General features: G+C 36.2%; 1 protein-coding gene across 4 annotated transcripts in view; it reads right to left on the bottom strand.

The window, feature by feature from the left end:
* The window catches only part of SBF2 (SET binding factor 2), a 270051-nt gene that overhangs the window by 99121 nt on the left and 156898 nt on the right, over nt 1-14032 (bottom strand). For all 4 annotated transcript variants that reach the window (XM_054200805.1, XM_054200806.1, XM_054200807.1 and 1 more), the window contains exons 11-16: nt 13662-13775; nt 13009-13137; nt 12169-12267; nt 6927-7131; nt 4551-4660; nt 2831-2980 (exon numbers count right to left, since the gene is read on the bottom strand). In XM_054200805.1, the coding sequence (XP_054056780.1) occupies nt 2831-2980; nt 4551-4660; nt 6927-7131; nt 12169-12267; nt 13009-13137; nt 13662-13775 (807 nt within the window). The remainder of the gene's footprint in view (nt 1-2830; nt 2981-4550; nt 4661-6926; nt 7132-12168; nt 12268-13008; nt 13138-13661; nt 13776-14032) is intronic.

The following is a 14032-nucleotide window of genomic DNA, read 5'->3' as shown; positions in this document are numbered from 1 at the left end:
AACAGGAGAATACGTTCTATTAAAAGAAAAAACTGACAATAAACAACCAGGAAAATCTTGAATAGTAACGAAGGGATCTGCAATAAACTTGCAGAATGCAATCTTCTTGAGTTTGTAATATGTGGCACTGTTCCCAGTAAGACAAAGAATTCAGTACATGCCAATAACAGAGTTTCTTGTTCAAAAGACACTTTCCAAAACGGCCAACCTGTGCCTCTTGAAATACGCATGGTTTGCAACAATTCACGTTATCAGTAGCAGAGGTTTGACGTCTGGGGAACATGAGATTTCCCATCTGATGGAAACACCGAGCAGAGACTGGTATTTCCCAGGGAAAACCATCAGGCTGGGCGTTGCAGTACACACAACCCAGCTCAACCCAGCGTGAAAAGCAGAGCGCCAGGGATCTGCCCAAATATCGACTATTCCCAGGGTCTTCCCTTCTCCACAGTTGTATCAGCTGCTGTATTCCTCCTGGCCACAGCACTATTTTTGTTTGTATCTTATAGAAGCCGATGGGAACTGGCAATAATGTTAACAGAAAAGTCTGTGACAAGATGTTTGGTGGCACGACGGAGATATTTTCTACATTCCAATAGTTGGATGAGGTCTTAAAGCAATACTGCAATCTAACTCTCCCCCCAAAATTCCATCATAATTAATGTGGTATTTCCCTAAAGCTTGAATATATCTACAGTTAAGACCACATATTTTTGTATCTTTTTAACAGATACTGTTTAAATTACTTGGTCTTATGATATGCTGCTAACAGAATTCATGTCTCTACAGCTGATTTGCTGAGTCCCACAGCAGCAAGGGCAAACCTAACTCAGTTCTTGATAATGCATTTTTTTCTTGAACTGACACAAGAAAGCTCCATTTTACACATTGTTCCAAATAATACAGTTGAACAAAGTGCACAGACAAATTATAAATCATGCTTTTATCTTAATAAATAATTTTATACATCATAAAAGTAGGTGTACTAAATGTCTGCCTCTAACTAGCTGCCCAGCGTCAGGAATTCAGATATCTTCATATTGGCCAAGCTTACTCCTGAGAAATGGAAATTTCCATTTTATATTTTCAAATATATGAAAATAATGGGGGGGGGTGTGTGTGTGTGTCATAAGAACTTACTCCTTACTTGATCTATCTGTTTCCTCTGCATGATTTGAGTTATATTTGCTACCTTTATTGAGGAAAAACAACCGTTTTATTTTAACTTCAGTAAGACATTAATTTCTATGAACATTAATATCCTTCTTGGGTCTTCAAATCACTGGAAAGAAAAATTATGTTTTTCTCCCAGACAAAAATGTGATTTTATTGCTTTTTAAAAAGCAGTGTCAGTATTTTTTTCCTCAGCATTTCCTCAACTCCCCATTTTCTTCTGCCGTCTGTTTTGTACTAAGATACTGCAAATAAAGGGGATTTCTATTTCGTGCCTATTGTCTAAAAATATATAGATTTTTTTATCCCAGGAACAATCAAAAAAGAAAGAAAATTTCTAACCCTGGAATACACAGCAGGTGCAGTATTCCATTGTTCATGATTTTGCGCAGAGAAATACAGTTTCCCAGATGACTTCCATTTTTCTTCCAACTCTGAGGCTAAACTTAGAGCTTGGAAAAGGCCAATTACTGTGCCAAGAAAGCACACTCTGTTAGAAGCTGTGCAATTTTAGCCAGTTGACTTCAGTTCTTATCTGCTAGCTGTAGGTAATTTTACTCCAAAGACCACTGCTCAGGCAAAGCTGAATTTTGTTCCAAACAGCAGAAATATATCTACCGTGAAAAAACAAGAAATACAACAGACAAGAAAACTTACATTTGATGGTGACCTGAGGTAGCGTTTGCTCGGTCAATGTTAATTTATTTCTATACTTAATCGAAAACTGTATTTAGCACTCACTTCTTAAAAAACGTGGCTCAACAAACTGTGCAAAATAATCTCAACGGTTTCTAGGTTAGAGGGAGTGGTAAAAATACCAATGTCTCAATCAAATCCCTAATGCGATAAAATAACTTAGACAGGTGCAAGAAGAGGCAAATTATAACCAAATGTGATCACATTACAGATAAAAAAAATAATACTACTACATTCTCAGATATCAGATTGAAAACACTGATATCTATTAAAAATTTCTGGCAATGAATTGCCAATAAGTCAAGCTAAAACAGAACAATTATTCAAATGAAAGTCAAAAGAAGTCTTCCACATATTTCACTTACACAGCTGCCACTGTATGTTGATGTTTATTCACCACAAAATTATTTAACAGTAGAATAACTTAGTAGATGAACTGCAAACACCTTCAATGAGTCTCTGACCAACTAAGATGTCACCATGACAAGTACAACTACCACCATGAACCATGAAAGCAGATAGTATGCTTTCTTCTTGAACTGTGTTTGCACTTGTGATGACAAAGAGAACAAACATGTTGCTTTTTTTAACTGAGCAGTGGGCACACTTTAGGAGCTCAGAGTTGAAAATTACCTGGAAAGGCTAACACCCATTCATTTAAAAAGTACTTAAAGCCATTAAAAAAGATGATTTCAATACTTACCAAAACGATATCTAAATTATTACTAATGCGAACAGGTTTTTTTTCTGTTTTTCTTTTCAGGCAGTTCTGTACAGACTTGAGCATTTCTTTCAACAACAAAATATCTTAAATGCACTGCCAAGTAATATCTGCTACATCATTATCGTAAATGGTCCTATAATTCAATTATTTTGCTTCTCCACATTACTCTAAACAATTTTTTGCTGATCATAATAACAAAGAAAGACAACCAAAGAAGAAAACCTTCATATACTGTACCTGCAAAGCACAGTTCATCATTCGCACAATGTAGTCAAACTGCTGATGGTCCAATATTGCTCGATTTTGTTTAACGTGCAGGCCTAATTCCTGTGTCAGGCAGTGCCGAGCTGCCTTTCCTTTTAGGGCTCTCAGAGCTGCAGGCAGGGTCTGGGGACAAGAAAACCGAACTTTATGAAAATGAAATTAAATGGCACTATTCGTAGTGTACATCATTCATTCTTTATTAGTAAACTGCAAGTGACAGTATAGTAAAGAACAACTTTGGAAATGACTCATTAGCTTGAATATCAAACTTTCATATAATGGCTGGTTTAGCTTGAGTCATTAAGTATTTTTCCCAAGTTTTTTTCAAATGCATTGAACAGCATTTCTCACCTACGTTGCACAGCCGGTTGTCAAACCAAAGAGGAAATTTCGTTGCAGTGGTATTCTAGCCACTTTTGCATGCATTTACTATCTGTAAATAGAAACGATTGAATATGGACAGGCATTGAATGGCTGTGAAATCAGAAATCGATTATTGTGCGTGAAAGCGAGTGCTCTATTCTGTACCAGCCAGGCCAGGTCTCACGTTAGCATATCAAGGCCAACCAGCATGTTTTTGATAAGCAGTGAATGACAAATGGCTTTAGAAGTGGCATACCTCTCATAGCAATGAGGCCACAAGACTGTTACGCAGTTTACCTTAAAACAGTGCCAATATAGTATTCATGCCAATGTTTTAAAGATGCAGCAAGTGCTACATCCGTGATTGTCCACTGTGGCCCTTTAGACTAGATTTAATGGGTGGTAACAGATAAAAAAGAAAAGGCAGTCTAATGTCTAAGGACAAATTTACCATGCAGGGGGACAAAAAACTACTGAAATTTTCCAAATGCCTGTTAAGTCAAAAGAAGTTAAAAACTACTGTGTTACACATGCATCAAACCCCTTTAAAAAGAACTACCCATTTTATTGGGACTTTTCCCATATGCATCTCCATAACATAACTTGTAAATCAAGAAACGCTCATTTTCTACCTTGAGCTGCACAGCCTCAGAGATACACAGGTGATACTCTGAGAAATCAAAAAATTTCTTAAAATAATTTTACAGTCATTTTCATATGTAGAGTTAGATTTGGGAGTAACTTTTGGTGATTGTTCTAGAATTAACAATTGAAAACTCTATGGATAGAACCTACAAAACCTGCCAACTTCTTAATGTGAAAAAACAAGAATGTCAAGGATGACAACTCCCTAGTTCATTTTAGTGAACACAGACATGCCAAATATTCACATTCACTTCTGAGTTCTGTCAAATTATTGATTTTTAAAACCAGCAAAATTTATTGCACTGAAAATTTCAAAAGAGCATTGGTTGACAAAGACTGAAATGTGTATGTAAAGCTTTTGTTTACATTCCTCCTTATCAATACTGCTAGACCAATATATACCCCTTTTGAATTAAAAAAAAAGTGTGGACAATACTATTCATAATGGCAATCTAAATTAGCAAAAAGGACATCAACACACCCATGTAGTATTACAAACAGGTTTTCAAATCCATTAGCTTCGTATTACACACAGCATCACATTTAGATGATTAGCTTTATTGCTTACTTCATTCATTTAAATGGTTAAAATAATCATTAGTATTTCAAACAAGACTTCAAAATGTACTTTGCTCATTAACAGAAGAGAGGCTTATTTGGGAAAGTTAAAATTTCATTTTATTACCTTTTCAGTCTCCAAAAATTTGTTTTCAAAAATGAATGAGATGCAGTTTCTAACAACTTCCAGCCTTTGTGCACTGTTGAAAATTGTGCTTCCTTTTTCCATTATGGAAACTAACAAAGAAAAAGAATATACATCAGTGAAACGGCTTCTGCAAGAGCCACAAAGAATAATAGAAAGTTCTTTTTTAAAAAAATTAAAATTTAAAGTGCCCTCCATTTCGTGCCTTTAAGTAAATACCATTAGTAGGCATATACAGACTTTTGTTTTCCTCCTCTATCTGAAGAAGAGAGTGCTCTGAATTTTAACTAGAGCAGTTGATTCTCTTTACTATTTGTTCTATTTGTCTCATACAGGCACAAAGAGATTCCAACCTCTAACATACTAATAAAATATATCAATAAATATAAATGAATTTAAAAAAATTAAAAAATAATAATATGTGTGTGTGTTCTGCAGTGAACGATGTAGCCTTGCATATTTTGTAGCAGTAGGTAACTATTTTTCCCTAAAGAACTCATTGCCCATACCAAGAATTCTGTGATATGGAATAAACTTGACAAACCTGTTCTCTTATCTAGATTCCAATTTGCTGAGATCTAAAGGCAGTGTTCCGCTCCAAATTTTTGAGAAAATTCAGAATGGAAGAACTAACATTCTTTTTTTCTTTTTATTGTCAAGTTCATAGAATACAAATGCAGAATACGCCCTTCTTGTAGATAATAAAGAGCTCCTAATATCCAAGGATTTTAACACACGGGACAGCAGGAGTACGAGTGTGAAAGCTGTTCCTTAGAAACAAAACCAACAAAACAACCAACTTTGACATAAAAATTAATAAATTAAGAAAGAAAAGCTCCTCTTGCATCTATCCTTTTAAAGAAATACAACAGAACACGAGCACATACTCTAAATTTTCAGCAACGGATTCAACGATACAGTCAACAGCAAAGGCAGGTGAATAGAGTTCATCTCCCTACATAAACCCAAAGAGAAACAGGCGTGGAAGGGGCCTCAAGAGGCCATCTAGTTCATCCTGCTGTCCCTAGACAGGATCAACTGTATTTATGTTATTTCTCATGTTTGTCTAATATGTTCCCAAAGTTCTGTGATAACAGACTCCATGGCTTCACAACAAACCCATTCAACTGTCTTACAATCCTCATTTTACCAAGTTTTTCTTGACAAATAGCCACTTTTGTGCTGCAATTAAACCCATTATTTCTTATCACTCAAGATTATTCCCTTTCTTTTTTTGACAAACTCATATATAATTGAAGGTTGCTATTATGTGTTGCCTTAGTCTTCTATTTTTCAGTCTAAACAACTCTCCATCTTTCCTTGTAGGTCACATTCTCCAGACCACTGGTCATTCTTGTTGCTTTCTTCTGGACTCCCTCCAACAGAACCAACAACGGAGACAGTCTTCCAGTGTCCAAAAATGGATACAAACAGTCAAGCTGAGGTCTTACGGGGTACAACGAAAGGATTTCTCCATGGAGTTCACTGACTGCACTCCTGTTTATACATCCTACTAAGATGTTTGTCTTTTTTGCAACAGCTTGATATAGTTGGGTCATGTTTGCCCTAAGATCATTATAATCCCTAAATTAATTTACAAAGAGCTATTGCCTAGTCAGCTGATCATGCCTATGCAAGTGCAATACCTTATTTGAAGAAAAACAGTAGAGAAGGACAAAATTCAACAGAGACTAGATCTCTAATTTTTCAAGATTGATTAGAATTCTAGTCCCATCCTTAAAAAAATTTGCAAGCTCTTTCAGCTTCATGTGGCCTGCAAGTTTACTAAACATACTTGTTTACGCCATCATTCATGTTGATGAATATGACTAATGGAATTTTTCTGTCATTAAAATGAAATTGACAGGCCTACAATGTCTACATCTGTTCTTTATAGTTAAATATAGGTATATTTATTTTGAGACAGATGCTATGTTTGTTCCTTGCCTTTTTCCAGTAAGTTACACGTCTTCTACCAGTGTCAAAGCAGAAACCCCTAACAATTCAAAGCTTGCTTCAGCCAGTCCTGCAAGTAAACTATGGTGATATTCATCAGACCTAGATGAGTAGACAATATTTAATTTAAATAGTTCAATCTAACTCAGGTCAAATCCTTTTTTGTTGTTATTAGTTATGCCATTCACGCTCTGGATGTCTGACTTAGTAAAGGCTGATGCAAAAGGGGTCTTAAAATTGCAAAGGCAAACAAGCAAGTCTATGTACTAAAACTTTATTATTATCACTAAAAATACTGTATTAACATGAAATTGGGAGCAACATATTGCAGCCACGATAATTATATATTCAACTCATGAGAAAGGATGACAAAGAGGTAAGTTGGGGAACAAGTAAACATACCAACAGGGGGACCCGCTGGAACAACGCACTTCTTGTCCCCCCGGGTGGCAGGGGCAGCACCCTGACTCCTTGCCAGGCCTTCCTGGAGGAGCTCCTGCACCCGGCACTCATTGATCCGGGGGAAAGGGAGGATGTGAACCCGCAAGTGGGAGCCTTCCGTGGGCCGCGGCACTTTCTGGAATGCTATGTGGGGATTGGGATTCTCCTGCGGGTCAGAAGCAAAAGGTTATACGCAAATGTGATACGTAGTGTCACCTTCTGTCTCATCCAGTTTTATTGCCGTTTCCTGTATCTGTCATACCTGAAAGATTAAGAAGCCAAGTATTTAATGCAGCTGACTAATACCATGTTTCAAATTCATATCACCCTCGATTCATTATCTGTAATACTTCCAACTTTGTTAAAGGCTTTTATAAAATTATTTACGTCAGCACGCGAAATTCAAAACGAAAGCGAGCAGAAGAAAACCACTGCTTAACTTAGGTTGATTTTATGCAGCTTAACAAATATTTAGGACTTGAATAGAAATTAGTTTGACAATCAACCTCTTCATTAGAGAAAGAGCTGAAGAATATTAAAACATACAATCTCTTCACTGAGTACTGAGAAATATTCTCATCTTGATCAAGACTACAAAGTGAAAATTCATTTTTATACTATGTTGTATAAAACTATGGCTGTCCCTCATTAGGGACCAATTTTCTATCTTCTGTATGTTGCATAAAAATATATCACACAGCACACCGTTTGCTCTAAAAAAATGAAAAAAGTTAGTATAGGTGATCAAAGAGGGTAAATAATAGGCCTAAACTACAAGGAAAGTAAAAAGAAGCTATCACATAAGATTTCGGGGTGTTCTCAAAGGATAGAAAAGACTTCTATTGTTGCAAAACTATTAGAATTTCCACTGTGAAAATGTTTGCCTATATGATTTTTCAGTCACTCTTTTACAGTCTTTCTTTTCTTTTTCTTTAAAAGAAAAATGTAATAAGCAGTCCCAACGAAAGCTTTTATACTTGCTTTTGGGTTTTCTTGCAGAGGTCTTCAGAACTAAAAAAATTTAAAAAATCAGTTTCTTATTGCAGAACACTGACTTACTTGTTTTACCAAAATAATTGCTGCATCTGCTACTATGTAATTATTATATTGGTATTGATCCTGACGTTATCATGCAATACTGAAGACATTAGGAAAATATGCCCTGTACCATACAACAGAGATGTGACTGTATGGGGGATATCTGAAGACGTGCTCTATGTAGGTAAGCTCTGCTGGTGTTTGTCAATAGCAGATGCAGTATCAGTGCAATATGTGTTCCTATATGTGGAGATGCATCTTCTGCCTCTGGCGTTCAGCAACTGAAAAGACCACAAACATCACATCCACTAAATTTCACTCAACTGCTTTTGCATTGATTTCAGTTTATTTAAAACACACTTTCCAGAATGATACCCTGAAGAGAGCAAGATATGAAAATTCACCATTTCTTCCAATTTTTTTTCCTTAAATGGCTGATAATCTTTCCTGTTTGGGCTCTTTTTTTCTGGCTTCAGGTTGTACCTTTTCCAAAATACAGCTGAGATCTCCATATTCCACGAGGATTCTACCACCATTCACAAAATCACATCATTGTGACAATCAATCAAACAAACCAGGATATTTTCAACTGTTCATTCTTATAACCAGGGTTATCATTAACCATGTCTGAATTTACTGTTATCCAATTGGACTTTGTGCTGTTACTTATTACTGGCTATGTACCACTACCAAAGAGGGCTACTCAATCAATTAGATTTCTGTTGTACAAGCGCAACTAGCTTGCAATAAAACTTGTAAACAGCAGCTAGCTTGATACTTTTATTTATGGGAATAAAAGGCAACAAGGAGATCAAATGCATCAACTTGAGAAATAGCAGTCAAAACAAACCAGCTACTTAGCCATACAAATTCTTTGCAGAGGAAAGTTTAATGAAACAAGTGGAAAATCTAGCTAGGAGGAGGAGAGCAGCAGATGCCAGAAGCAGCAAGGCAAGGAAAGGGAACACAATCTCAGCAGGGGCTAATAGATGAGATATAACAGAAAAAGCCAGAAAGGGAAAATAATGATTCCACATTCCATTTCACGGAGAAGAGAGATCCAGAGGAAAGATACAGAAAGAGTTACTTTAATCTTGGCCATCACAAAGCTAACCTCAGCTGCATATGCTATTAGGAATGTAGGTCTAATGTCTTCAACTACTGAAGCGGCATAAGCCAAAAGCTTGTCTAGATTTTCCACTTTTACCAGCTAGACTAATACAAACATTATCTCTCCCTAACAAACCTTGTTTCTCATATGTATGTAGACTGTCACAGCTACAATATGATGACTATTTAAACTGTGGAACAAGATGTCAAAATATGTCATGCAGTGAGTTTAAAATGAGGCAGCTCTAGGCATAACTTATAGAAGCAATATTACTCATCGCAGTGCTTTATTCAAAGATAGCTGTATACGCAACTACTAAAAATCTGGCTTTTAAATACGCTAAGTCATTGACCTAGTGGTAGTGAAATGGCAGGTCAATCACAAGAGAATAAACAAATTGCATCATAAGAAAAGACTAAAATTAATTCATTTTGACACGTATTTTAAGAAGTAATGTAAGTGAAAAGTTGCACATTTGCCCATTCACTTATGCTTTATAGGCTCTTTCATTCTAAAAAGGCTCTATATCCACTAGAAAACAAATACAAATGTTCACCATCTCCTTTGGAGTAATTTAGTATCATAATACTGATGTGACGTGATGGTTGGAGGCCATCTTGGGCACAGCAATCACAAAATGATGTTTTTTGATTCTCAGAGGAGAGGGGTTAGCAGAACAGCCACCTTGGACTTCCAAAAGGCAGACTTTGAGCAGGAGACTGGTTAACAGAGTCCCTTGGGAGGCAGTCCTGAAGGGCAAAGAAGTCCAGGAAGGCCTGACATTCTTCAAGAAGGAAATCCTAAAGGCGTGGGAGCAGGCCATGCCCATGTGCCAAAAGACAAGCTGGCAGGGAAGACAACCAGCCAGGCTGAACAGGGAGCTTTGGCTGGAACTCACAAAAAAAAGAAAGTTTATGACCTTTGAAAGAAGGGGCAGGCAACTCAGGAGGACTAAAAGGAGGTCATGAGGTTATGTGGGGAGAACATTAGAAGGGCCAAAGCCCAGCTAGAACTTAATCTGGCTGCTGCCGAAAAAGACAATAAAAATGTTTCTGTAAACACATTAGCAACAAAAGGAGGGCTAAGGAGAATCTCCATCCTTTACTAGATGTGGGGGGAAACATGGTGACAAAGGATGAGGAAAAGGATGAAGTATTTAATGCCTTCTTTGTCTCAGTTTTTAATAGTAAGACCAGTTGTTCTCTGGGTTCCCAGCCCCCTGAGCTGGAAGACAGGGACGGGGAGCAGAATGAAGCCCCCCTAATCCAAGGGGAAATGGTTAGTCACCTGCTACATTACTTAGACACACACTATTAACTTAGACAGTGTTAACCTGAAAGACCTGAATTCAGAAAATGCACTTTGCTATGTACAGCACCACAATTAAATTAGTAGAAGATAATTTCATATTTATTCAGAATAATACTTAATAATTCAGAATAATACTTAATGGTAACTTAATTTTAGATCGTAATAGAAGATGATTCCATCAGGACTTCTGATTAAGAGAATGCTACAGGATGAGGAGGTTTACCATGGATTAAATAATATTTTATTACAAATAAAATCTCATAGATTAAATCAATTTATGTAATAAATATTCTGATGAGTGACATTTTTCTTCATTTTCCACAACATGCATTCTCTTATCATAAGTCTGAAGTGTCAGTGTAAGGATATCAGTGTTAAGATACTCCAGTAAGTATGTTACATCAGATACAGAAAAGAGACACCATTTCATATATATTTTAAAATGTGAAATGGGTTTAGTCCACAAAGATGTATTTGCTTTCTCTTCTACTATCAACAAAGGAGATTAAAGCGTGTATCAATTATTTCTTTCAAGAACGCTGTAACAGTTATTTAGAATTTCAGAGGAAAACAGAGATGGAGCAAATGTGAGTGAATGAGCGTGTCTGTCTTCAAATTCTGCAATGAAGGACAATATTAAAGCCAGACTAACCTTATTTCACACACCTTACTATTCACACATTTCATTTACATGAAATACATAGATTTATTTTTCCATCCAAAATCTACTGACACAAAAGATTGCTGAATGTACTGGTTGTAAAATCTTGATTTCCTATGGAAAAGATACTAATTTTACCCCAAACAAAGATTGCATGACACTGACAAAATGCTTAAAGGCAATTCATTTGGGGGGGGGGGGGGGGAAGGGGAGGGGGAAGACACCCACAACCCAGCCCCTCCCTGCCCCCAGACACCCTGGAATTCAGCAGTACCTAGTAATTCTTGTTATTTTTTTCTAGAAGAGTAGGTATAAATCATAGTTTTGGAGAAGTGGGATATAGAAAAGAAAAGGCGAGAAAGGTGTTAACTGACCGTGTAACAGATATTGCTCTGTAGAATCTGAAAACGACAGGAAGTGTGAGGCGGAGAGAGATTAGCTGATGCCAAAAAAAAAAAAAAAGAAACAAACAAATAAACAAGAACAAAAACGCCCCCAGCTAACAGAATGGTAAGAGATTTTACAAAAGCACCATGTAACATAAAGGCATGGTAGGAAGGCAAAAACGAAACTGGAAATGGTATTCTAGGAAACCTAAAGCGTTTAAGAAACAGGAAAGTCCAAGAAATGAAACAGTGCTTGCTGAGCACACAAACCACGGGGACTGGGCTGCACAGCAGCAAAGATCTGCTGAAAGTATACATTATGCCCAATTGGATGTACAGTTTTCACAAGCAAAAGTGTTGAGAGGCAAGAAAAGAGATGTATTTGGCATGGACACGTTGCAGCAGAGAAAATAACAGTTTAGATACATTATGTGAATACACACTAAGAAAACAGACTGCTAAGTAGCAGTAACTATACGTAAATCAGTATTACCATATTCAACTTCCTTCACATGTACAAAATTGGTGACATTTAAAGTTACAAAGTCTTTTGTCGTAATGCTGACGATGCGGCATTATCATATATGACTGCACAAGCAGTCGTTTCCATTTTCAGATACTGGATCAATCTCAGAAATAAGAATTTTCAATGTTACTATTTAAACTCTAAAAGTGCAGCAGGTATAGTAAACTTACATTTTTGAAGAGCTGTTCTGCAAGTTCTCTAACATGTTTTATCATTTTCGGTGGATTACCTTCCTCAGCTTTAATTCTTTCGACTTCAAAGGCTACCAACTTTAAAAGAGGGAAAAAAATATGTTGATAATTCAACTGAAATTAATTTCTCTCCTATTTAAGTTACGAAATGTTAATCGTAAATTGAAACCGAACAAAAAAAAACGACACTGAAAAATGTGCAATGTCACATTGCTCTGGAACGTGAGACATTTTCACTGTCTTATAGGGCTGCTGTTACCACATTTTATAGTTCTACCTAACACAAAGTCCTACATACCTAAAATTTCTAATACCACAATCCGTATTTCTTATCTATACTACTACTATGCAGAATTAATACCAAACTCTATTTGTACTCTACATTCAAATAAAAGCTAGCACAGTAAAAAGATGGCATTACTTTTTAAAAGAAAAAAATGCTTGTCCCAGTTTATATTGTTGGGTATGTATTTAATTTAATATTTCTCAATTACTTCTTCAATGTTTCTAAGAATATAATTAAATTATTCAAAATAATTCTGTACTAGCACATGTGGTGCATAATGCAGGTCCAAACCTGACAATAGGAACGACATTGCTATGATTTATACAACTGTCTAGCTTCATACATATGAACAGGGCATGATTTTATGGAAGTAAGTTAGAAACGTATGTGTAGGAGAAAATGAGAACTGAGAAGTTTACTATAAACTTTATATAATAAACAGTAAGAATTCAGAAGCATTTCAATGGTTTTTCACATGCTGAAATATCATAGGTACATTTTAATTTCCCTGGAAACATAGGAACTGTTTTCACCTCATCAAAAAGATCACAGGTTCTGAAGGGAGGACCCCTCTCTGACACGAACCCAGCAAATGCCATTCCATTGAGAACTTTAGTTAGAAAGTCATTCTCAATTAAACCTCGCTGCCCCAAGAAGGCTGCCTGCAATAGAGACAGAAAAAAATGCAGGTATTTTATCGGTATCAAAACTACAACCAACTATTTATGTACTAGCAGTTAAACATTTTCACCAGCTTATAGTAATATGTGGTACTTTCTAATTATACCTTTTATATTGCCTAGTATCTTTTTATATCAAAATTCAGAAGTGACATAACAGGAATTTTGATGTGCACATTTTATAAATCTCACAGGCAATAACAGAAAACTAGTACCTTCAAGCAAGTTTTCTAATTACATGCATATGTTTTCAAAATTCCTTAACGATTCCTCAAATATTTCTTTATATTAAATTTTAATGTTAACTTTGTTTCATATTTCATCACTGTCCCAGCAATTAGTCCCACTGAAATACATTGGTACACCGCTACGTCAAAATGGTATGCTTATCACGTGTAGATTATTTTATTTTTTCAAACCTGAACGCTTGTTCAAAGTGCAAGCTCATGGGAATAACGTGACACAAACGAATATTAACTACATATACATAACTGCTTCTCTTTTACCTTATGGAAATGAATTACTGGTTCAGCATGAATTCTGATCAGCTGAAGACATGACCGGTATCCTTGGAAAAGTTGCGCAAATAGCCTAAGGAAGATTGCTCGCACTTCTTTATCCTGTAAACAGTAATTGGATATGCTGTCAAAACGTTTTCATTTTCTAAATTTTTCCACATTTTGTATAAAGCTGTCTGAGAAATGCCTACGAGTTCAAACAATGCAAGAGTGTAGCATAGGAAGTGGAGATATTTGTACGCACATTAAGTTATCTTATATGAGGCTACAGTTTCATTTACGTGTCCTCGGATGGCAATGAGAGATTTAGTATATATTCACCCCTTTACTCCCACTGCTCTTTTCTACGCCTGCACAAC

The sequence above is a fragment of the Rissa tridactyla genome, chromosome 4, assembly GCF_028500815.1.
Source record: "Rissa tridactyla isolate bRisTri1 chromosome 4, bRisTri1.patW.cur.20221130, whole genome shotgun sequence".
NCBI classification, from domain to species: Eukaryota; Metazoa; Chordata; class Aves; order Charadriiformes; family Laridae; genus Rissa; species Rissa tridactyla.
The sequence above is the reverse complement of the archived record's forward strand: the minus strand, read 5'-3'. Positions and strand labels throughout refer to the sequence as shown.